General features: G+C 33.6%; 1 protein-coding gene across 7 annotated transcripts in view; it reads left to right on the forward strand.

Moving 5' to 3' along the window:
• Nucleotides 1-27290, forward strand: part of Fer (FER tyrosine kinase) — a 459302-nt gene that overhangs the window by 350205 nt on the left and 81807 nt on the right. For all 7 annotated transcript variants that reach the window (XM_048811559.1, XM_048811563.1, XM_048811562.1 and 4 more), the window contains one exon: nt 10497-10620. In XM_048811559.1, the coding sequence (XP_048667516.1) occupies nt 10497-10620 (124 nt within the window). The remainder of the gene's footprint in view (nt 1-10496; nt 10621-27290) is intronic.

The raw sequence follows: 27290 nt of genomic DNA on the forward strand, positions 1-27290 counted from the left end.
CTTCTAAATTAACCCACAGTTATATTAATAGGCTAACACTGAGAGCTGCAGGCTGACCACATAGATGTGAGCACCAGGCCACTGGGGTGGGTTGGGAGCTAGGAAGGGTTTGGGAAACTGGAGATTGGGGAGCCAGACCACCCTGTTGGGTGCCAGACCTGGTGGGCCAAGAGATCAGTGAATGCTGAGCTGGGGAGGGAGTCGGGGACAAAGCTAGTGCTGGTCAGTCAGTGCTGGTCTGAGGGGCCCCTGGGAACCTCATGGATGCTAAACTGGCTGTCTGGGTGAGCTGACAGCCATATGCCCTCCCACCCTCTTCCAACCTTCCAACCCACAGTAGCAAGCCCTATCCATTCCCAAGCACTTCAAGACTCAAGGAGCTAGGGAGAGCCTGGCTGTCTCCAGAGTAACCTGTGTTCCCCTGGGTGAAATGCTCCCAGTTTCTGACTTTCCACAGGATTGCTAGGCTCAGACAGGCCCACATAGACCTAGCTGAAAACTCACATATCTGGGTTTCAGTTTCTGTAGACTCTACCATGCTGCAGCTTCTTCACACCCAGCAGGAAGACCTCAGGTGTAAGCAATCCTTCAGGCACCTTGATAATGGACTTTCAGGCCCTGGCTGGTGTCCCAAGATGGGGGCTGCCACCTCTCAAGATCACAGTATTTACTTTTCTGTAAAAAGGTTATTGGAGTTGTAAAGGGGGTAAATGAGAAATTACTCATTTAGAGTTTAGGGATTGGTTAAAGCTCCTTTTTTTTTTTTTTTTAACTGCCATCCTGGTACTGAAGATCAATTCAGGACCTACTAGGTAAGTGCTCTAACGCTGAGCCATATCCCTGACCCAAAAGCTATACTAAGATGAATCAAGAAGGAAGTGATGCTTAATAATTTGAAATCTGAATAATGGGAGTATAATTAGGTGGTTATGTGTAAGGCAAGATTATTCCTCTTATCTGCTAGTGTTTGAAGTCTAAAAAGAAAATTCTTACTAATCCCAAAACAGTGATACTAAAGATAAAATTATAGGGGCAAGAAGGAAAATTATAAATGCATATGCAGAATAAAGTATACTAATCAACAAAATATTATTCTTGGATTGTTGGAATAAGAGAAATTATAGCATATATTATTAGGATGAGGTTAAGAGTTAGGAATAGGAAGTTGCAGGATCTCTACTTTTATCAACATATCACAAAGCAAGAGATAACAGCAGTATAATCCTGGTGCAGAGTGAGATAGTGATGGGTGGTAAGGATATAAGACTTGCACAGTTATTAAAATGATTCATGCAGAGTCCTCAAAGTATATCATATCAAAACTGGAAACTCAAAGATGGTGATTAAATCCCCACTTTCTCACTTTCTATTGCTTCTATGTCTAGAATGGTTCATCATTCTAGCTCAGTTTCTTTATATAATGAATGAAGTCTGGGTAAAGCATCTTGTCCAATCTCCTACCACTAATTACTGACAAAATGGAGTGAGAAAAGATGACAGTCTGTAAATTTATGTAGTAAAATCCCATTAAAATTAATCTTACAGGAATACAGAAAGTGAAGATTCTAAAGACAGAGTACATGTGCTGTGCAGAAAAGAATACCATGGAGAACCTCAGGGTATAGCCAAACAACTGCCAAAAGAAGAGGGCCACCATCGAAAGTTGCTACTAGAACATTGCCCAGCAGAGAGATGAGTCAGGGGCACCCTAGAATCCCAGAACTGTAGTGCATTCAACATGTAACATGAGCCTGGAAGAGCCTCAGGTACTACTCCAACCCCTGAGATCTGTTATGTGCTCTAAAGCCTGCCCAGTCAAGGATACAAGGCTTCCCAGGGTCTTAAGACAGACCCCACTCCAGTGTGTCCAGAGGTAGAACAGAATCAAAGATTATTCTTCATCCTCAAGATTCAATGTTGTTTTCATTGTTGAGTTGTAGACTTACTTGGGACCTGTTACCCCTTTTTTCTTGGTTTGTTCCCCCTTTTGGAAGAATATCTATCCTTAGTCCCACCAGTGTCTTTTGGAAGAGCATCACTTGTTTAAATTTGCAGTTTCACAGCTAGAGAGGAATTTGCATCTGGATGAATCATACTTTGATTTTCATTCATATATAATTTATACAATATTTAGAGAGACTTTGGGCTTTCACCTAAATTAATATTGGAATGAATTAAGACTTCAGGGACTATTGGGATAAAATTAATGTGTTCTGTTTGTGAAAAATAAGAAGTGGGGGAAGCCAGGGATGGAATGCTATGGTTTGAACATGTGTATTTTCCCAAAATTCATGTGTAGGAACCCAAGACCAAATGTGGTACTACTAAGAAGCAGGACCTTTACTGACAAGAGGGTAAAGCCCTCATGATTACGATTAGTGACTTTATGAAAAGGTTGGATGATAGTAGCTAGGTGCCTTGTTTTTCCTCTGTCCCATCCATTGTGTGCGTACACAGTGTTCATTCTCTTCAAAGAACACAGCATTCAGGGCACTATCTAGGAAAGAGAGGCCAGGCCTTCACCAATCAGATACTGTATCTGATCCTGTCAGTATCTTTTTTTAGACCTTCAGCTTCTAAAACTGTGAGAAATAAGTTTGTTTTTTATAAATTACCTGGTCTTACATATATGGTTATAGTGTCACCAACAGAGCAAAACAAGACCTAAATGTAAGACCTACACTATAAAACTTTATAGAAGAAAACAGAGAAAAAGCTTCATGGCATGTTATTAAACAATGACTTCTTGATGGAACACCAAAATCATAGGTACCTTTAAAAAAAAAAAAAAAAACCAGACTAATGGTTTCTGTATCAAACTTAATAACTCCTGCCCAGCAATCAAAATAATAGAGTACAAAAACAACCTATGAAATGAAAAGTTTGAAAGCCATACATATTATAAGTGATTAAAATCTATAATGAAAACAATTCCTTCAACTCAACAATAAACTATACCCAATTAAAAACTGAAAACTGAGCAAAGGACTTGAATAGATTTCTCCAAGAAGATATACAAATGGATAAGAAGGTAAACATGGTGACACTCAACATAACTAATCAATAAATAACAAATTAAAATTATAATGTTACTTTACAATGGCCTCTACCAAAAAAAAATGAAGAATATAAGTATCAATGAGGAAGTGGGAAAAATAGAACACTTGTGCAAGGCACTGTTGGTAGAATTGTTTAAAAAAAAAAACTACAATGTAAAATAGTATGAATCTTCCTTCAAAAAAATACAAGTAAAACTACCATGTGATCTAGCCATCCCACTTCTGGGTAGCTAGTCAATAATTAAAAACAGAATTTTGGATAGATAATTTTACAATTATGTTTGAATTCCACCTGTTTATAATAGTCAAGATGTGGAAGCAACCTTAATGTATATGGACAGATGAATTGATAAAATATGGATACACACATAGAATATCATTCAGCCTTAGAGAAAAAAAATTTATCATGCCACAACATGAACAAAACTTGAGGATATTACACTAAGTAAAATAGCCAGTTATGGAAAGACAAACAGTACTTGTTCACTTATATGAGGTATTTAAAGTAATCAAATTTGCAGAAACACAAAATAGGATGGTAGTTACCAGGGACTGGGAGGAGGCATAACAGGGAGTTAGTTGTTCAGTGAACATAGAATTTAAGTCATGCACGGTTAAAAAGAGGTGTGTATTGTTAACAATATTGAAATGTATGCTTAAAATTAGAATAACTGTTGCATATTTTTTATTATAATGTAGAAAAATGAGAAAGGAGCTCCCTGTTTATTCAGACTTTTCCTTAATGCAGATATTTCTGACTCTGTTCCATGTGTCCATTACAAATATATTTAAGTAGGTAATATTTTTAAACAATCAGTTTTATATTTCTGGTGATGTAAATTCTGACTATGACCTATAAAACTGCATAAGTGTAAAGATGTAATTGTAGGTTTCTAATTATTTTAAAAAATAAGATTATGTAACATCTCTTCATAAAGTGGTCAGTGATGTCAGTGGTATGGGGATCTTAATGTCCCTGAAATATGTAGCCTATGATGAATTCAGTTTTTAAAATTCTGAAAATATTGCTTTTATAATCATTTTTCCCATATTAAATTTAAATATAACTTTGGATGTCTTTTCATTACCTATCTCTTTATATATCTAAGGAAGCTTGAATTGATACTTTTCCCTTCTCTGTAGGTTTTCTTATAGCCGATAGATATCAAAATGAATGTTCCATTGAAGTATATACTTGATTTTCTTATCCATTTCTGTCTTTATAACTTTTATATCAAAAGCAGCCTTGAGGGAGAATAAGAAGACACAAAATACAAAAGTGAGTAATTTGGCATCAAAGTAGGGCAAGATGTACAATCACAGAAATTAAAAAGTTTTGCTTCATTTGTGTACTATGAATCAAAATGCATTCTCTGTCATGTATAACTAATTAGGATGGATGGATGGATAGATAGTTTAGATAGAAGGGCAAGAGTCAAAATTCTTGGCCTTGATAGCAAACAATAGGTTGTGGATGAGGGAGTGCCAGATCTGTGGTCTCAAGGTATGTGTATATTTGTCTATGAAAGTATATATTAGAACAAAAAATTGGTGAAACTACCTTTGGAGAATCAAAATAAAGAAATATTGAGCCCTCGTGAAGAAAGCAAAGAGTAAAAGTAAAATATTGTTTGTAGATAAAGCAAACATAAGAATCATTTCAACAAAAGGAACTGCAACACTTCAAAATAATGGTCAACAAACTTTTCTGTAAAGGGCCAGGTAGTAGATGGTTTAGCTTTGCAGGCAATACAGTCTCTGTTGCAGCTCTGCTACTGTATCATAAAAGCAGCAATAAACAACATGTTGAAGGGATTAATTTGACTGTTTTCCAATAAAACTTTATTAACAAGAATAAGCTGGATTTGATCCCAGACCTTCAGTTTTCAGATATCCATCACAGAATTTTAGTATCTCTGAAGTCAACATTAAAAATACAAGCCAGATAAATGGTGTTCCCTCATCTACAATCTTGAAAGTCTGGATTAGATTACCTCCAAAGTCCTTTCTGGTCCCGGGATTCTAGAGTTTGTCGAAATTGACTGTGGTATCTCTCCTGGCAGTTTATGTCATGTCTGTCAAGACTGTAGGTGTTGTCCCTTGAATCAGCAAGTTAACAAGACTGAGAAATATACTCTTTTTTATTTCATAGAATTGTTATCATAGCTGCTCTTGGTTCTCAAAGAGCATCCACAAAGAAGAAACCCCAAAATTTCTACTATTCTGCAATGTTAGCAGAATGTGGCCATTAAGGAACAACATCTGATACCAAAATTGGGAAACCCACACATTCAGCTCTGCATTCTGGCTGGCTGAATTGGATAGCAAGCTGTTAATACATGCTTCTTTAAAAAGACAATGAAATTGGGAAAGCCAATAAATTGTTGGAGTCATTTTAAGTTTTTTAGTATTTATTCTTCCTTACCTTTGCCCACAAACTGAACTGTTTTTACTGAGTCTTTGCAGATCAAATGTTCTAGTCTACTTCTATGGATAATTCTTCCTGTAACCTTGCTTGAGCATTCGTTTCCCTGGCTAATCTTCCTTTCTGTGCAATTCATCTCTCATTAACCATCCGACATGTAGCAACCAATATCCTCTACTGCAGTGTTTATTGGTCATTTCTTCATTAATTTGCTTGAGCTTGCATCCTATTGTGTAAAATCTATTCTGTTTCATGGAGTACAATTTGAGTCAATGTTCATTGTTTAAGCTTTCCATATGGATTTCCCCCTTGTTTCCCATGGGCTGGCTAACAGCCAGAATTCTTACTACTACTGATTAAAGAACAAAACTTTTTACAAGAATTCTGAACAGTTTCTTAAATGGAGGCCTCAAAATAGCTGTCTCATTTAATATTTGCTTTCAGTACTAGCTTATTTTTAAATGTATAATTGAACACAGCTAAACCAAACAAATTTCTCAGGGAGCAAATTAATATCCTAAAAACAAGGGTAATGAATTATACATTTTATACATCACTGGGGACTGGTATCTCTTAATTTAATAAACTTTGAAGTTATTTGAAGATGAATTAAGATCTCTCCATGACTCAATGACAAGAAGTTATTAATAGTATTGCTCTGATGATCCCTTTTCTCCAATTATAAACTAATAAATTAATATTCTTGTTTACATAATAATCTGAGTTTATATTAAGTATGATCAGTTCCTCAGAGCCTCATTAACACTGAAAGAACAGGTAAGATCAAATTTTCATAGCATGGAGTAATAGAAATCTTTAGGAGGGAGCTACTGAATATACCAACCTTCTATCCTCTTATTAAAATTTGGCTTCTAACAATCATAAACAGTTGTGTTTATTGCATTCCCTACCTGTACCAGAAATTTAATATGCATTCTCTTTTTTAAAATCCTCAAAGCAACCTTCTGATACAGATAGTATGCCCATTAGTTATCTTTGAGTTGCTAGTACAGAAAACATATTCAAAAATTCCAGAAATCTTATTGGTTCATTTAGTTGAAAAATTTAGAGGGAAGTCAGGCTTCAGAGAGCCTGTGACCCAAAGGCTCCAATGTTAGTAAAGGTAGCCTCTTTCCTTCATTCTTTTCTACTTTCTATGAAAGCATCTTATGATGTTTCTTAGAGGCTTTCATCTTAAGACTGCCAGTTCTTATAATGTGCTGTCTAATTCACTTCTGCTTGCACTTCTTATCCCTCTCAAAATGTTTCATTCACCCTTCAATCATCTCCTTGAGTCTGTGTCCTGTATTAAACCATGTGTCTTTCCCTGAACCAATCATTTAGACAGAGGAATGGACTTCGTTGATTGTGTTAAGCCAATCTAGGACCACTCTTTGTTCAGAGGGAGGTTAATACTTTCTAAAATGGGGGTGGGGGCAATTCTCTAAAGGAAATTGTAGCATTTGAGGGGAAACTAAATGAGGTACAGCAAGCAACCATCCCTCCTACAACTCATCCTCATTTTTAATGTGAAATAACTCCAGCAGTAATAAGTAGTAGAGTATATTACATGCTAGATACATACCTAATGCTGTAGACACATTTTAGTTTCAAAGCCATTTTAAGAAATAAATGGTGTTTAGTCCCTGTTTCGTAGAAGTTTAGAAAGATTAATCAAGTTTCCCTAAGCCACACTGTCAATTAGACCCAAGTGAGTCTGACTTCGTGACTCTCTTCACCATGACTCTTTTCCTCATGACTCGTTACTGTGAAACTCTGAGTCTGAGCCTCCAGAGTAAACCAGAAGTTGATTACTAAAAACATAGTGTCTTAGAAATTCATCATTGCTGTAGAATTCTAGGAAATAATCATGCTATCTTGGTTTAAGCTCACACATACAGAAAGAAACCATGCTAAGTCAGAAATACAAAAGAGAAGTTACCTTCTTTTACCTGCTTTGAGCACAAAATCCTTACTTCAGTGGACAAGTTAGGGCACTCGATGCCTTATACATACAGACATATAAGTATATGTGTGCGCATATACTATGTATACCTGTGTATACATATGTGCATATATTTATGTGCCTCATGTATGAGTTTCATATGTATCAAAAATTCTAAAGTTTTTAACTTGGCACTTAGTAAAAATGAAAAAAGAACAGGTTGAAAGACCTGGATTCTTTCCTTTAAACTAATCTTATGGTAAATAGTGAAGACCATAACATCTGTTTTTCTTCACTTCATGGTGATTATCAAGTATTGTGCCTAAAGGAGTATTTTCAGCCTATCTGAATTATTTTCTGTTTATCTTAAGTTTTGTCTCATAATTTACTTCTTGCTGCAGCATTCTTACTGCTTGCACTTGAACAAGACTCAGGCTTTCATCCTGAATCATAATTATTTAATTTTTACTGAAGTCCTGGCTTCCATCTGGTTTTCTACAAGAAGCTGACTGGGCCTGTGGCATCTTTGGGACTCTGCTCCTGTACTTAAGATCACCCTGCCTGTGACTTAACTAGAAACTGGAAACATTTAAAAATGTATGTCCTGTATTTAAAGACTTTAAGCAAGAGTTCGCTCAAAGGCAGGAATATTGTTGGTCTAATGATAAGACAATCAGAAATTCCTTCTGAATCTTTAGCTGAGACACATCTTCAAATAACTGTAGCCCTGACTTTCTAGTGCTTAATGAGTTGTCATTACTTTTCACCTAGTCTTTAATGCTATTTGTTTTTGTTTATGAATATATCATGTGTTATCAAATAATGATATTAAATAATTTTTAAATAATATTTTATTAGTTCAATAACACTGACTAACAAATATTGACCAACAGAGGTGCAATAAGTTTGGGTAGTAAGTGGGGAGTGCAAAGAGAATTACATGAAGAAGTAAATTTTAAAAGGGTAGGAGGCAAATGAAAACGTGCTGAAGATGAGCTAACTTGGGGAAAAAATAATACCTGGATTCCACAGAATACTGGGTTATATCATATGCTTCTTATAAATCAAATTGCAAAAGAGTTCTTTTTATATGAAAGTAATTCCATAGTTGAAGTAGAATGCTATGTGGTTTCAAAACCACAAGGGTATACTTTCTCTAAAACAGATGAACATATATTGAGCAAAAAATAAAAATTATATATATATGAATATTGGTCCAAACAATATCTTACCTAAATACTGATTTCAAGTCCATGTTAACAGGTATTTTTGGTACCTGTGAAATTTGAGAAGTTAGTGTTTACTTTTGTTGTTTACTGTTGAAATGATGAGTTCAGATTTTTAAGTTAAGCTCTTAAATAGAAAATTAATGCCATTAAATTTATTTTTAAGGTAAAAAGCATATTGGTTTGTAAATGACCCACCCAAATTTGTTTTACACTTGATTTGTAAGAGAAGAGGTTAGAAGAAAATATATATATGTATATTGTTACTGGGGATTGAACTTGGGGGCACTCACCCAATAAGCCACATCCCCAGCCCTATTTTGTATTTTATTTAAAGACAGGGTCTCACTGAGTTGCTTAGTGCCTAGCTTTTTCTGAGGTTGGCTTTGAACTCATGATTCTCCTGTCTCGGCCTCCAGAACCACTGAGATTACAGGCGTGTACCTCTGCACCTGGCAGACAAAGAATATTTTAAGGAGAGAGACAAGTGTTGATTTTCTAGGTACTCTTTTTAAAGAAAAAGTCTTTAAGTCTTTACCTCTAGAGCTTTTCTATTGGAGGAAGTTTTCTATTTAAGGAAGCCTAGATGCCTGGTGAAGAGAGCAAAAAAAGGTTCAGGAAATGGCAATTAAGATGCTGATCCTTTTTAAAAATTCTGGTTTAATATTTAGGGGGCTCATAGGGAAAGTGTGAATGATTGCTTTTAGGGAACATGAATTCTCACATACTTTAACGTTATAAATATAGAGCAATACGCTATGTAAACTAATCGGCTAAAAAGAAAAATAACCAAGCCATAACATTTAAGTCTACATTAAGAAGTAATGCAAAGTTTAATGTGACACTATTCAATGTGATAATCTCTGATCATATGTAGCTCTTGCAATGCGTTTGGTACTTCTAAAACTGAATTTTAAATTTCATTGAATTTTAATTTTTTTAAATTTGAAAATTGATAATGGATCAGTTATTGAAAATGTTAAACATGTTTGGAACAACTCAAGTTTGTGAATCTATTTTTTAAACTCAAGTTTTATGAAATCTAAATGTAGATTAAATATTTCAGATGGAAATTTGCATATAAATTGAGAGGTACCATAAGCATGTAGTACTTCCAAGATTTAGTATAATAAAAAATTTAAATATCAACTATAATTTTGATATTGATACAACTTAATATAATATTTTGCATCTATTGGTATAAATAAAATACAAAAATTTACCTTTTTAAAAACTTTATGAACTGTTTAACAGTAAGTTTGTATCATGTTACAATTGTTTTGAACTATCATATCTTAAGTTTTTTCAAGACATAGTTTATTTGAACAAAAATACATCCTAGGTCAGTGGCTAAATCATCAACATGAGAATATTTCTTTTTGACTAGTACAGAGATAAAGTAGTATAGTTTTATTTTTTTAATCAATTACTGAATCTAATAACTAATCCAATATCACTTACTATTCAATTAACTCATAATTATTATATTCTTTTGTATTATAGAAAATAGAATGTCTTAGAAAATTTAGTGGATCAAATTGGGGAAAATGGTGACAAAGGGATGAGTGTGGTTTTGATTAAATATTATTATGTCTTGAGTAATATGCAGTATGAAGCACTTAAAGTATCTAGAAAAGTTTATGGTATCTTCTTTCTAACAGGATGTGTTCTTTTCATGTTTTCTGTTCTCCCTGTTTCCTACAAGAAGCTGATAAAGGTCAAATGGGATCAAAATCATCTCCAAATGTATAATTCTTTTTTTCCCATCAGATATACTTATAGGGTATAAATGTGACTTTAATCATAGTTTTATTTCACTGTTCTTCTGTCATTTATTCTAGGAGGTGACTTCCTCTCCTATCTGAGAAAGAAGAAGGATGAACTAAAACTCAAACAGTTGGTGAAATTTTCCCTAGATGCTGCTGCTGGTATGTTATATCTCGAGAGTAAAAACTGTATACACAGGTAAGGAGAATATTTTTTAAAGCTCTTCCCACTTTTATTAATAAAATGCTAGAAAACTGATATATTTGCTATGATAAAGCAGTACATTTTTTCCCATAAAGCATGTTTTCTTGGTTTTTATATTCTGTGTGAAAGCATTCTTTGCTAGTTGTTGATACAGTTCAGAGAAGCACTTATTTCCCCTCTCACTTGAGGTAAGTACCTAATTAGACAATGATTTATCTCTTAATGAGAATTTTTCTTACAATAATCATGAATGATAGTGACATGGAATGTACTAAAATTATGTTATAATTATACAATTAAAATAATTGCCTTGTGATTTAAAAAAATATTTCATGTGTTGCCTCATTTTTCAAAATCATGGAAAAGCAGAGTAGAACAATTCATGACAGTGAGTCTGACCAAGAGTAAAAAATTTTAGCATATGAGTTATTTCAAAGGAGATTTTAGAAAACTTTCTAATTATGCGTAGTGGTTTGACCTGCTGTTTTATAGATAGTGGTTTGGGTTGCTTGTAGCTGATGGTGTTCTTTACTGCCAAAGGTCAATGTAACTTTAGTTGTTTTGCAGAATTTGTGTCATATCCTAAATATAACTAAGCATATATATAAGTTAAATGAAGTGGGGAATGGTGCAGTTTTTATTCACCAGAACAGTACATTATACTGCATAATACAAGACCTAGGGTTCATTATCAGACCAGGCTGTTGTAGACTTTATCCAAGCTGGTCTCATCATCAAAGTATACTTTCTTTTGAGGTTTCTCATTATTGCAGTTTTTAGCTTGACATTTAGTGAGAGGGTGTGTGTGTGTGTGTGTGTGTGTGTCATATATGTAATTACAGCTAAACAAAGTAATCTTCACCTTTGTACATTTATTTGATCTCATTGGATTTTTTTTTTACTTAATTTTCACCTAACACTTTGTTTACTATTCATTTTTATTCTGGAATTAAAATTATGAAATATTTTTCAAATATGACTTAACAACTATATTTTACAGTATATTTCAAAGAATACTATTTTTCTAGAAATTAATACAACTAATAATAAGACATTGTCTGTTACTTTCTATGAATATAAACAAAATCACATTATAAGATTTTTATTTTTATTTTTATTTTTTTGGTACTGGTCCTCAACCACTGAGCCACATCCCCAGTACTTTTTTTGTATTTTGTTTAGAGACAGTCTCACTGAATTGCTTAGGGCCTTGTTAAGTTGCTGAGGCTGGCTTTGAACTTGAGATCCTCCAGCCTCAGCCTCCTGAGCTGCTGGGGTTACAGGCATGTGCCACCACACCTGGCTTAAGATTTTATTTTTGAAGACTTAAAAAGCATTTGAGTTTAGATAAGATTTGCATTTTAATTGATTTCATTAGAAATAAACACTTTTGTTAATATAAAGTATTTTTTCTTTCATAGAAATTTTGCAATTTTTTTGCTAAGATGTTGAGGTATATTGTATATCAAATATCTCATCACATTCTTTACTGTAGTTATTCATTTTGTCACAAATTTTTTAGACTGTTAGGCCATTTATGACTTTAAGCCATAATACTCAAATTATTGAAATTATTCTGTTAAATTTTCAATTGCCAACAAAATACTTTCTGGTACATGGCAATTGAAGGAATCATTGTTGTAATTTCTTACTACTTGTAGTGATTACTTTCCTCACAAATAGATGAGACTGTTCTTTCTTTCTTTTTAAATCAGAATTGAAACCATTTTAGATTGTAGGTGGCAATTAGTTTTTTAAAGATTTATCCCTGTCTCCAATCATAACAATATTCACTGTAGTGTTATTTTCCTGTTTTGCTTTTTAAAAAGGTTTTTTCATGCATTCACAAATTTCTGTAAGCCAGTTTTTGCTTGATCACATATCTTAGCAGCTTGTGCACAGTCCTGTGCCATTTATCAGCTGGGAAGGTTTCCCAATTGAACATCTTGAACCATGTCACTGAGAGCAGGTTTGACGAATAGGTTTCAGTATTAATGCCAATTTTTAGTGATTGGTAGTGGCTCTCCATGGTATGTGCTGAGAAAGATTCCAAAATCAGCTACAAAGACTCAATAATCAATTAGTCATATCTGACAGGCATTAACACTCAAGCCCCAAATTTGTCATCCTAGGCACAGAATCTTTTTTCTTATTTTATTTATTCTTTTAAATGTATTTCTAAAATTTAAAAATGTTTGATTTTTTTTTTTTACTAGCCATAATATACTAACACTGTAATATTTTTTTATTATCATTTCCTTTGAATTCTCCTAAACTATCTGCTATCTCATTTCCCTTGTTAATAATGGGTACCAGAAGCATTTTATGTATCTCCAGCTAGTGGTCTTTTGTTCCTTTTCAAACTTATATAAATGCTCTTTTGAATGAATTCACTTTCTTTTCATTTTGGTTTTCTCAACAGTGTATGGCTCTGTATTAAGAAAATGAAGCATTCTTCTGTTGAATTTTTATAGTAGTGAATTCCACTGTAGAACCCTGCTCATATGCACTAACCTGTGGAACTATTTTTCTGGGGGCAGTAGTAATTGCAAAGGGATTTTACTTGCTTTATAGTAAGAAAATATATTCAAGATACATTATCAAAAAATATCAAAGAAAAATATGTAATACTATAGTGAATTAATTTTCCTCTGGAAAAATTTCTAAGAAGGTAGTTAAAAAATAAACTAATATAATGTAATCCATGATTAAGACTTTAGTTTTTTAGAAAACAAAATGATTAAATCCCATTTTTGACATTGCAGAATATTAAAATAAGTGCATCTCTATGAATTAAGCTTATATTCAACAAATCAACTAGAAATTTAGAATATGCTTTAAATTTTATATTAACTGATAAGTTTTATCCTGTTCACCGAATAGAGGTCACTTCACTGGAACTCTGTATAAAAATGTTTCTCCACCCCAAATAGTCTTTAACTTTTGAGAACACATTTTCTTTCTGTAGCTTTATTTTATTAACTATTATGAGAAGAATGGAGTGATGTTTTATTATAGAAAAATCAGATGACAGAGATAAAATGGAAACAAATTGCACTAAGAATGTGAATTAGGAAAATGTTGTAATTTCCAGGAGAGTTCTCTTCATACTGTTTTTAACTGTTACTATTTTTATTTATAACTGGAGAATAGCTGGATGTTTTGCTAAAGTTTAGGGGTTTTGTAATTTTCTTTTTAATTTCTAATACATGACTGTAGAATGCATTCTGACACATCATACATAAATGGAGTATAACTTCTCATTCTTCTGATTGTATGTGATGTAAAGTTACACTGGTCATGTAATCATATGTGCACATAGGATAATAAGTCCATTTCATTCTATTATGCCTTAACTTCATTCTTCTTTAAGGTTGAGTAATATTCCATTGTGTATTTACACACCACATTTTCTTTATCCGTTCATCTGTTGAAGGGCATCTAGGTGGGTTCAATAGTTTAGCTATTGTGAGTTGAGCTGCTGTAAACATTGATGTGGTCATGTCACTGCAGTATGTTGATTTGAAGTCCTTTGAGTATAGACCGAGGAGTGAGATAGCTGGGTTAAATGGTGGTTCTATTCCAAGTTTTCTAAGGAATCTCTATACTGCTTTCAAGATTGGTTGCACCATTTTGCAGTCCCACTAGCAATGTATGAGTGTGCCTTTTCTCCCACATCCTCACCAACACTTATTGTTGTTTCTATTCTTAATAGCTGGCATTCTGATTGGAGTGAGATGAAATCTCAGTGTAGTTTTGATTTGCATTTCTCTAATTGCTAGAGATGTTGAACATTTCTTCATATACTTGTTGATTGATCATATTTCTTCCGTGAAGTTCTGTTCAGTTCCTTAGCCTATTTATTGATTGGGTTATTTTTTTGTTAAGTTTTCTGAGTTTTTTTTTAATATATCCGAGAGATTAATGCTCTATCTAAAGTTTAGTTTTAATCAACTGTGTTTTAAAATAATTATTCTGTAGGCCAATGTGATTTTTTTCCTGATTATGCTTTGACTATTTGAAATATCCTGATAAGCCTTACAAGTGTGTGTGTGTGTGTGTGTGTGTGTGTGTTAAAATAGCATATTATTGGATTGTTGGATGTCAGTATAATGAATGTGAAACCTAACTAATTTTGAAGTTAGATGGATTCAAGGTTAAATACTAGATTTTAATGGTAATGGCATTTTTGCTTTTATTGTGATCAATCCTTCTGTAAGATTTGCTAAAATTTCAGTTTATTTCTAAAAGTTGGTCTTGTGCCATTTTTCTCTAATATATCTAAGGAAACTTAAACATTTTACTGCCGTATATTAGAGTTAAAGACCATGAGCTATAGTGCATTTGGAGGAGTATTTCTTACTTTGATGATATTCTGCCACTATCAGTACCAGAAAAGTTACTTCTTCTCACCCCTCCTGCCCTCAGAGAGGAAGGACAGAGAAGGGTGAGGTAGAATATGATTTTTTTCTCAATTTTTTATTGATTCCTCTTCACGTTTGATTGCTGTACCACAGTGATGTTTTTGTTGTAGAGTAAGGCAACAACTTTACAAATTAAAGCCTGTCAGACTATATTTATTTTATTAGCAAAAATAAGGTTTTGTGTATTTATTGAAAACAATGATATGTCCAGTACAATTTGATCATTCCTAATCTGAAAATCCAAAGTCTGAAATGCTCTAATATCTGAAACGTTTTAGCACCAACATGATGCCATGATGGAAAATCCCTACACTATGAAACTATTTTCATACACAAAATTATTGAAAATATTATATGAAATTTTTTACAGGTTATATGTATGCAGTGTATGTGGAACAAAGTAAATCTTGTGTTTATACTTGGGCCCCCTCCCAAGATATTTTGATTAAAGAATCTAAAATCTGAAATATTTTTGGTCCGTAGCATTTCAGATAAGGGATACTCAATATGGATAGTTCATTGACTCCGTGGCAGGTTGATAACAAGATGAAAATCATGGTGCTATCCTCAGATAGACATAACCAAAAATAGTAATTCAAAGAGATAATCAATTTTGTGATAACAGGTACAAAATTCTTTGGGAGTAATACTGAGAATGTCTAATATGACCTGTTGGTATATGGACACTGGGGAAAATCAGGCAAAACTTTGCAGAGGACACTGAGTCAGACATGATGGATGGACATGTTCTTGAATAGAAGGACAAAGACCATTTCAGGTGAGGAAAAGATGAAACCAAGTTATACTATTTTGCATGAGAGAGCATGACTTAACCAGAGACTTTAAATAATTCAGTATTATCTGGATGAGAATTACAAAGGAGATAACCTGGGCCATTTAATTTGACTAAGCTGGGGGAAATATACATTCATATTTTTAAAGAAAGGTGAAATGCTGAAAAAGTAATTCAAATAAAATCCACAAAACCTTGAAAAATATATAATATTGTGAAATATATATGTATGAGACCAATTTTGTTTTAAAATATTATTGAAAAAAAAAACAATTTAGAAGTTAAGGAAGTTAAGATCGCCCAGAAAGGAATAATATTGCATTTCACTTCTGTGTTCTAGGAGACTCTCTCATCCAATAATTTCTGATAAAGACTTAAGCCTGTGTACTTTTTAAGATAAATGTAAGATGTTGCCCCCCCCCCTCCTTTTTTAAGACTTTATGTTTTAGGCACTAGGAGGCAGGGACACAAAGGAAACATCTCTTTTCTCTCTTCCCCACTGTAATAACTTGGACTTTTATTATTTTTTCTTGCTGTCTTGCTGCTTCATTTCCCTCTTGCTCTGAAATCTTACATTCTTCTACCCCATTTGTAAAGGGATCGCAAATGATATTTGAGTCAATTATAACCTCTGGGTACAGCATTCATAGCATTTTTTTCCCCAATGAACTCTGAGGATTTTTTTTTCTGTTTTAAGTGCAGCTGATCACCTACTATCTGATTTCTTCCTAAGCTTTGAGTATACTGAAGAGGTAATTTGTGTTTCATGCATTTGAATAAGATAAATAGAAAATAAATCAGAAATATAATTAAGTATAAAAATATAATATTTTTTATATTTTTGAACCTTTCATCATTTCTGTCCCTCATGATCTTTCATATACTCAATAGAAGGTACTTTAAAACCACTTTTAAATAATTGAGGCCAAGAGAGATTAAATGAAGGTCGCCTAGATAAATAGTGGCAGCACCACTGCTAGGTCTTAGATGTGCTGACTCCCTTCCGACCTATTTCCTGGAATTTCAATGCCAGTATTTACTCTCATTCAAGTATTAGTACAAGTCAAGTATTCCTTATCTGAAATGCTTGGTTCTGAAGTGATTCAGATTTCAGAGTTTTCGCATTTAGAAGTATTTGCATATGTATAATAAAATGCCTTGGAGATAAGACCCCTGTATAAATGTGAGATTTACTTATGTTTCTAATATAACTGATACAGAAAGCCTGAAGGTAATTTTACCCAGTATTTTTATTATACCTTCACTTTGAGACCCATCCATGAGGTCAGATGTGGGGCTTTCTACTTGCAGTGTCATGTTGGAACTCAAAAAGTTTTGATTTTGGACCATTTCAGGTTTTGAATTTTTAGACTGGGCTGCTCAACCTCTAACCCTAACAACTGATGTTTATTGAGAGCTGACTGAGTACCAGACACTAAGTGCTTTAATATAAGGCCTGAGAATATAAGCTTTATGAGGGCAACTATTTTTAGTACTGTTGTTCACAGTGATTCCAAGAGCCTTACTTAAAGGTAAAAGAATGAATTTTCAAAACAAGAGTTATTTTTGTTAAGCTAATTTTACACAGAAGAGTTCATAATAAACATAAGGAAACTTGCAGCTAGGGCATTTGAATATCTTTCCCAAGATCACATTAATATAGAGTGGCAGGTGTGAATTTCAGCACTCTGCTTCTATTCTGGAGCCCACTCCTTCCATGATAAAGGTATCTTTTGGCCAACCCAGAGACTTGGGGCAGAAGGCTAGGTGGTACTTGTTGTGGTGATTCAGCTTATTATGTTCAACATCTGGACTCTTTATGATCATAAGTAAAAACAGAAGAGAATGCCAAGGCCTTTGAAATGTATTTTGGAAAGACATACCAAGGTGTTCTGGTTGTTTCTAATGAACAGTTATTGAAATGCAGTAGTATTGTGTTATTGTAGCTCCATTTAATTAGAGCTTGAAAATTTATTTTTTCCATTTTTTTATACACTGTTGTTTAGTTACCCCCTTCTGCTTTGTCTGTTAATTAAAAACACAGGATTAGCATAGAGATGTGATAATCTCAGTTAGTTGACTAAGCATTTATGACTGATTCTTTTGTTCTAACATTTGATTACAATTTTGAATATATTCAGCTGTACTTTTATTTTTAGCTTCTAAACCAATTTTACTACACTGCAGAGAAGACTGCTCAGTAATTTTAAATGTATCAAAAATATATGGTCTTTCTCTAGTTTAACCTTTTTTCTAGTGCAATTTGCTATTTGTTAATTCAGTGCAGTTATCACACAAAAGATCATAAGAATATCTTTGTAAAAATTATTTCCCCATTTACTTTATTCAGTGTATGAATTTCCCACAAGTAGTTGTACTAATTAAAGTTTTCCCCAAAAGTCACATATGTGTCTGAAGAAATGAAAAGGAGGCCTTCTTTTACATTAGAATCAATTAACATGTTGGCTTGGGTTAGTATACCAGAGCATCTAATTGCTTCCTTAGAAAACAAAAATGGGGTAAAGTGTCAGAGGACAGGTGAGTTTTGATATGGTTATTGGTAGAAAAAAGACAGTGAATGTAAGACTCTATTTAGGAATTCATGGCAGTACAGTGAACGAGCAAAGTCCTTTAGAATGAGAGGACAGGAAAAGCGTGAATAGGAGCACTTCAAAGCAATATCGTGGTCTCATTAAGGCTAGCCTTTTCTTATGTTACCAGAAATGACAGGCAGGAAAATTGGCTGGCACCTCATTATTTCTGACTTTTATTCAGTCAGTTACTTTAAATCCAAAATGTATTTACTGTATCAATAAGTATTCTTTTACATTAAACAATTACAAATAGGTGAGAGTTATTATTTTTCTCCTAAGGCATATTTGATTAAGAAACAGAACTACTTAAGCTAAATTAACAAATAGATTTAAGGGAACAAAATGGTTATTTCATAGAACTCAAGGACAGAGTTCAAGGAGTCCCTGAAACTTTCCTAAGAACTGGGGAGCAGTGAGGGACCAAGGCAGCGTCTTTGTCTTTCAATTGGACATTTATTAGTATTTCTGTCTTGCTGCTTCAATTTCTTCTTGCTCTAAACACTACATCCCTCTGCACCATTTGCAAAGAGATCCCAAATGACATTTGAGTCAATATGACAACCTGCAAGACGCAGCATGAATTCGAAGGCATTAAAACTAATTAGCCCTCAAGTTCAAATTTCCAATTATTGACAGAAAGACTTGGTGGGCCTACTTTACATTAAGCATCTATCCTTGTTGTCATCTAAAACATAGCTTGGCAGAGAAAAGTATGCAGAGTCACTATTTACAAAGAACTGGAGGAGCTGATCTCTGTGTGTTAGGGGTAGTTCTCAAAGGATGAGACATGTACTAAGAAGGCTTTCCAAAAAATGGTTGTTACACATTAATTGAATGTCCACTGTTTGCCGAGTGCATTCATGATCTCATTTAATTCTATTTAATGCGGTTGTAATGTTTATCACCATTTCACAATAGAACATATTGAGCCACAAACAAATAACTTGTCCAGTGCCACAGAGCTAGTGAGAGGAAGTCGAGACTAAACAATATTGATGGCAAGGCCTAGGAAATGAAGCAAAAACAGACTATGTGTTCAGATATGTTGCCAGTTTCGTTTCTTTTTTTAAAGTGTGATCTGTATGAATCTCTCTTAAGAAGTAAAAAAAAAAAAAATCACTTAAGAAATGCTGATTCAGAGGCCTTGTTGTAGGGTCTTATCCCCTCATTTTCCTTGGATGACTCATTCCCACAGAGTTTTCATGGTGTAGGCACTGCACTTGTCCACACAGTCTTCTTGAATCCTAGTGTGTACTAAGTTCATACAACAAGCGGGAGACCAAGCTCAGAACAGTGGAGTCAGGTTCATGATTACCCTGGAGATGTGATTGACCACTGGTTGAATTAAGGTACTCAAGTCAAACCTATTTTCTAATCAGTCTCAGTTAAATGAGAATCCTGACCCATCAGAACATTCATGATATAGATACTTTCTCCTTCTAGCTTGTAAATTGTTTCCTACTCTCTGGCATCCCAAGCAGAATTGGAACAATCAACATATGGAACTAGAGAACTCTAGCCTATGCTGTTTGCTAGGCATTGACTCATCTCATTTGTTTAAAGAATTACTGAGAATTTTTGCCCCATTGTTGTTTTTAAATTATTATTTGTTCTTTATTTTATGAAACACAGTAGCACTGTGAAAAGACCTTTTCCCATTTCCCTTTTAAAAGTGTCTATGTGTCAATCTAGACTGTCTCCCTCTACATTGTCAACTCTAATATCCACTAGGCCCAGTTTGCAGAACAATTTAGCAGCTTTAGTTCTGGGATTAAGAACACATATTTAGAAATGGAATGCTTTGTGGGAATCTGGCTCTACCCTATATTGGCTGTGTAACTGTGGCCCCTCCCTTCACACCCCCCTCTATATACCCTACAATCTTCATCCCATTTTTTTTATCCAACTCCTTGTGTCCATCTGACTTAACTATAGTTCAACTTACAATTTTAGACAATGGTGTGAAAGTAGCGGGCATTCAGTAGAAACTATATTTTGAATTCTGATCTTTTCCTGAGAGAGCAATATGTAGTAAGATACTCTTGATCTGTACCTCCAGTGAGGGTAATCAACCTATACTTTATGCTCCATTTTGCTAAGCTGTTATATTCAATGGATTAGGTACATTAAATGCATTTTTTATTTGTAGTACTTTTCATTCACAATAGATTTATTGGTGCCTAACCCCATCATAAGTCAATGAGTATATACATGGACTGTGTATATGAAATACTGACTTACTTTTTTTCACCTGTCTCTCCCAACTAAAATGGAAGTGCCATAAAGATACTGACTTCATTTTGTTCATGACTCTTTCTCAATACTGAGAATACCAACATCTAATTGAGAACACCAACATCTAGGAAAGGAGTATATCAACACTCTGCATTAGGAAATATCTATAGCATTTTAAGGGGACCACAACTTATCAAGAAGAGACCACACAGGTCTATATAATTTTAAATTATGTTGTTATCTAGTTATCCAAGAACATAGAAACTTTCCTGAAAAGGATGAGTACAGAAAGAAAGTGAAAATACAATCTATCTCAGTTCATTTCATCATGGCCTCCAGAGTTTCTAATGATGATGCCATCTAAACAGGATGGGGCCTTGTCAAATCCAAGAAATTTGCTATATGTTAGTGGAGCTTACAGCACCATTATGAGGGAGCACTTACAAATTTATATAGTTTTCTTGAATGTAAAGTTTTAGACGTAGTGTTCTAGAGGTTTAAAAACTAAAATCAGTGTCAACAAAGCCATATTCTCACTTTGGGGAAAAAGCTAAATTAAAAGTCTGGGAGTCTCTAGGCTGTTTCTCTCTAGCCTACTTTTCCATAGTGTGCTGCCTTACTTTCGTTATCCTTTTAGCTAAATGTTACCAAAACTAATTATGTTTAAAATGAGCACTCTTCTGTATACATTGGCTATGAATGAAACAAAGTTTTGCCCTCATAGAACTGATAAAAATGAAGGAAAGTGGAGAAGGAATGCATTTACAAAAACAACAGCAAATATATTACAAACAAACACACATGAGATGGAGGATAGTCAAATAAGAGGGGAATGGGATAGTGGAGATGGGCACTATTTTATGTCCAGTGTTAAAGCCAAAAGAGATAAAGGAATGAACCAGGTAAAAATCAGAAGAGCTTCCTCTACCCAAGTGTGGCAGATGCAAAAAGGCCCCGAGCCAGGAGCATCCTAGCTGTGTCCAAAGTACACCATCAAGGAATAGAAAATGAGGTTCTTTGTTAAGTAGTCTGATCATGAAGCTTTTGCAAGCCATTGAAAGGGCTGTGGCTTTTAGTCTGCATGAGATGGGGGCATTGAGGCCTGACTTAATCTGTCACAGGTTTTTGGAGGATTAGTTCAAATATTTTTAAAGTTTTTTTTAGAATAAGAGTGTAAGTACAGAGCAAGACAACCAGTTCTTAGGCTATCGCACTAGTCTAAAAGGAGAGAGGATTAGAATTGCAGCAGATGGGTCGTGGTAGAAACAATGAGAAGGGTCCCATTCTAGATGTGTGTAGAAGGTAGAGCCATCAGGATTTGTTGATGTAGATAGTATGTAAAGAAAACAAGTGAAGGATGACTTCATATTCTCACAGAGACTTCAAAATAATCTTCCTATATTTTTCTTATATTCCAAATTTCCAAATTAATTTTCCTATATTTCAAAAAAATCTTCCTATATTTTTCTAGTTCATTTAGGTGCATGTAAGGCACCCTCCAGTGTTTTATTTTTTGTAATTCTAATAATTCTACCATTACTACTGAAAACTGTCATAAATCAGATGAAAGAAAAGCATTACTTGTAGCTTCCTTTTTACTGGGAGTCTGCTCTACACTGAGTACTGTCCTAGAGCTGGTTTTGAAACCATGAGCAAGATAGACAGTAACACTGCTGGCATTTTACTTTACAACACTAACTCTATAATGCTTGTAATGAAAGAAGTGGTAGATTGTGACCTTGAAATAAATGACACTCAGGGTCTCATCTGCAATGTTTGCATTCAACTGGGCATGTGTTTCCCAAATAAGTTATAGATCTTTAAGTATACTTTTAAAATACTATATGATTCACAGATCCATTGATTTAGGGACGTAAGTAAAATTAAATGTACCAACAATTTATGGAGGGTCATATTTTTCTGATGGGGTGGTTTTATGACTTGTAGATGAGCATAGTTAATATTTACCAATGAGTAACACATACTGTAGTGTCGTTGATTTATAATGCCAACAGATCATGCCTAATCCTTGAAGAATTAGTGTTATCTGAAGAACTAACATTCACTTACTGTTGTGTTCAAGTACTGTGCAAAAGTCTTCTAAAGTAAGATCATGAGCTATAAAGTAAAATGACTTCTAATTTAATAAATATTCTTCTATAAAATTCCTTAGAAGAGTTAGTGAAGTACTGAGACTGGACTGGAGGGAGGTATTGACTGGGAAGTTGGTATAAAAACATCTTCCTGGTCACTGGCTTCTGCAGATGGGTAATAGAGAAAACTGAAAGAGGACTGGGTTTGTTTGGGCAGGGGCATTGAATTTAGGTTTTAACTTGGGGCAGATTGAACTGAAGTAGGTGTAAAATATTTTTGAAGCTTTTGAGTAGGCAAGTGAGTATCAATCTAGAAATAAAGGGAAATGTCCAACTTAGATAAGGATGGAAGAAAAATGAATGAATGAATGGATGAGTGAATCAGCAAAACTTTGAATTGATCAATAAATAAATGAAATATTTGAAGACAAGAAAAATACATGGAAGAATGATGAGTAAAATATATTTTAAACACACACACATACATACATACAGATAGATAGATAGATGTGTGTGTATGTTTGAAAATTCAGTTAATTTTTTTCTAGATTTTTAAAGATAAGGCAGGGTCAAATATAAATATTTTGTCTTATGATGGTAGTACCATTTATCCAAAATTAACTCTGGGGTAATGTTTATTTAACTGCTGACATAAATAATCTCTCTGATGGTTCAGTGCTTCCTTTAAAATCTTAGTTTATATCAACATTGGTATCTTTATGGTCCCAAAAATGGTAGTGACAACTGGAAAACAAAAAAAGAAAACTACTTTCACTGAATTCAGAAATTTCTCTAATTCTGTCCAAATAAACTATAGTTGGGGGTGGGGATTATAAAAACTCCATTCATAGAAATCTATTTTGGAAGTTTTCCTTAGGGTAGAAAATCAGAAAAGTAACTGATTTTTTCTTCCTCAAGAATCTTGCTATTAAAATTAATATGTTATTTCAAATATTACCGGGAATTATAACAGTGAAATATGTAAACAGAATATAGCTTGGTATTGTTCTCCAACAACTCAGATTTAACAATGGCAATGTCTCATTATTTGTCCAGATCTCAAGGAATGAGTATTAAAGTAAAGGAGACATTTTTCTAGTTTTTCTATGACAAAAAAACTTATTTATGTATAGCTTTATTCAGATAAAATTGAAGTACAATAAAATGCCATGTATTAAATATACAATTTGATCAGCTTTGAAATGTTTTGACACAAATGTAACCAATATAATAAGCATTTTCATTACTTTTTTCTAATTTAAAATCATGCAGTCTGTGCTTCCTGCATCATTTATTACATTAGAAATCAATCACCTTATGATATATAGAACCCACCCCTACATCACAACTACTTCAAAATTAAACAGCACACTTATAAATATCTCACAGGTCAAAGAAGAAAGCACAAGAAATTAAAAAGTGCTTTGAACTAAGTGATAATAAAAACTTACAATACCAATCTCTGGGATGAAACAGCACTCCGATGAACACTTTAAGTTATAAGTACTATATCAGAAAGAAGACGGTTTGGCAATCAAATTATTTTTAAATTAGGTAGTAGGAAAGAAAAAATAAGAGTAGGAGTAGAAATATGTGAAATAGAAATGAATTAATATTGCTGAAAATTCATAAAGCCTAACAAATCTAATAAAACAAGAACACAAAAATTAATATCAATAGAAAGGAAGCTATCAAAACCCTATAGATGCTAAAAATATATTAAGGTAATATTACAATTCTATGGGAACATATGTGATAGTCTACATAACATGATCTATTTTGAGAGGGTTCCGTGTACTGGTGAAAGTAGTGTATTCAGTCATTGATGAATGAAATGATCTATATGTGTCTGTTAAGTCTAAATTATCAATTATATTTTTTAGTTTTATAGCTTCTTTATTTAGTTTTTGTTTGGAGGATCTGTGCAGTGGTGACAGAGGTCTGCCTGTTAAAGTCACCCAGTATTATTGTGTTGGAGTCTATTTGGTTCTTGAAATTGAGAAGGGTTTGTTTGTACGAAGATGCTCCATTGTTTGGGTTATAAATATTTACGATTGTTATGTCTTGTTGATGTTTAGTTCCATTAAGCAGTATAAAATGACCCTCTTTGTCCTTCTGATTAATTTTGGCTTGAAGTTTACTTTTATAATATGAGGATAGAAATGTCTGCTTGTTTTATGGATGATATGTTTTTCCTCATTCTTCTACCTTCAGTCTCTAGATGTCTTTGCCTATGAGGTAAGTCTCTTGAACACAGAATGTTTTTGGGTCTTGTTTTATAATCCAATCTGACCCTCTCTGGGTTTTTTTTTATTGATGAGATTAGGCCATTTATATTCAATGTTTTTATTGCGGAATTATCTTTATTCCCTGTTTTGATTTATTTCTGGTTTTTACTCTGAATTAATTTGTTCTTGATTGACTGTTTTTCCAATATAGTTCCTCTTTGATGGTTTTCACTTCTATTTTTCATTTCTTTTTCATGAAATATTTTATTGAGAATGTTTTGCAGTTGCTTTCTTTTAACTTTTGTTTATCATGGAATGTTTTTATTTCAGTGTCAATTTCAAAGATTAATTTTTCTGGGTATAGTATTTTTGGCTGGTATCCATTTTGTCTCAGTGCTTAGTATATAAGACCTCCTAGCTTTGAGGGTCTGAGTTGAGAGATCAGCTGAGATCCTGATTGGATTCCCTGTAAATGTAACCTGTTATTTTTCTCTGATTGCCTTTAAAATTCAATCCTCATTTGTAAATTAGGCATCTTCATAATAATGTGCCTTGGTGCAAGTCTGTTGTAATTTTGTATATTTGAGGTCCTATAAGCCTCCTGTATCTGATTTTCCATTTCATTCTTTGTTTGGGAAGTTTTTTCATATTATTTCATTGAAAAGAGTGTGCATTCTTTTGGTTTGTGTCTCCGAGCCTTCATCTATCCTGAAAAATCTTAAATTTGGTCTTTGGAGTTTATCTCATGTTTCATGGAAGTTCTGTTCATGGTCTCTTAACATCTTTTCTCCAGGATCAACTTTATTTTCAAGATTGTATGTTTTGTCTACATTGCCTAAAACTGTTTTCCAAGTGCTCTAATTCTAATTTTTTACTTGTTTTAATTGGTTATACATGACAATAGAATAATGCATTTATGCACTTTGATATATCATACATAGATGTGATATAATTTCTCATGTTTCTGAGTGTACATGTTGCAAATCATATTGATTGTGCAGTCATATATATACATAAAGTAATAATGTCTGTTTCATTCTATTATCTTTCCTAATCCCACATCCCCTCCTCTCCCTTCCCATCATTTCCCTCGACCTAATCTAAGGTAACACTATTCTTCTCTAGTATCCCCTCCCTTATTGTGAAAAATCCACATATTAGAGAAAACATTCAGCCTTTGGCTTATTTCTCTTAGCATGATATTCTCCAACTGCATCCATTTACTGGCAAATGCCATAATTTCACTCTTCTTTAAAGCTAAGTAATATTCTATTGAGTATATATACCACATTTTCTTTATCCATGCATCTATTGAACACCTAGGTTGGTTTTGTAGTTTAGCTCTTGTGAATTGATCTGCTATAAACACTGATGTGGCTGCATTACTGTAGTATGCTAATTTTAAGTCCTTTGGGTATGAACCGAGGAGTAGGATAGCTGGGTCAAATGGTGGTTCCATTTAATGCTTTCCACTGAATTTTTAATGTGGATTATTGGTTGCTTAATTTTGAAGATTTCTACTTGACTTTTTTTTTTTTTCCAGAATCTCTTATCTCTTTATTGAAATAATCTTTCACTTCCTGTATTTTCTCTGATTTCACTCCTTATGTCATCCTTTACCTTGCAGATCAGTTTGACTATGTACATTCTAAATTCCTTCTCTGTCATTTTTTCCACTGAGTTGGCATTGGATTCTGTTATTGAGGTATCTTGGTCTGTTTGGGGTGATTTGTTCTTTTGTTTTTTCTTGTTACTGGTGTGTCTACCCATCTAGCAGTAAGGATCTGAGATAGTAGAGTTTCTACCCTGTGGAATATAGTGTCCCTGAAGGTTTCCAGTATCCTACCATTTAGGGGAAGACAAATAATAACAACCAATGCAAACAATATACAGCATTAAACCAAATAGTTCCTGCTGTCACATCTACAATGCTAATTGTCACAATAAACAGAAATTATATGATCAGTTATTGCCCACTGTAAAAACAGTTAAGTTTACAAAAGGGTTTACAATTTTGAATGGTGGACTGGTTATGAGAGAGGAGGAGGGAAGCTAGAAATAAAAGATGAAAGGAAGAGTGAGAGAACAATAGAGAATGTTTTTTAGCAGAGGAAAAACAAAATCAAGGGAAACAGATAAGTGAGAAAAAATATAAAGTAAAATTTTGAAAAAATAAAAGAATATAAAACAAAACAAACATACCAAATATCTAGCCCTCAAAAATACTGATCCATGAAAAATAACTGGCTTCAGAAATGCTAGAAATGATGGGAAAAAAAAAAAAAAAAAAAAAGGAA

The sequence above is a fragment of the Marmota marmota genome, unplaced genomic scaffold (assembly GCF_001458135.2).
Source record: "Marmota marmota marmota unplaced genomic scaffold, marMar, whole genome shotgun sequence".
NCBI lineage: Eukaryota > Metazoa > Chordata > Mammalia > Rodentia > Sciuridae > Marmota > Marmota marmota.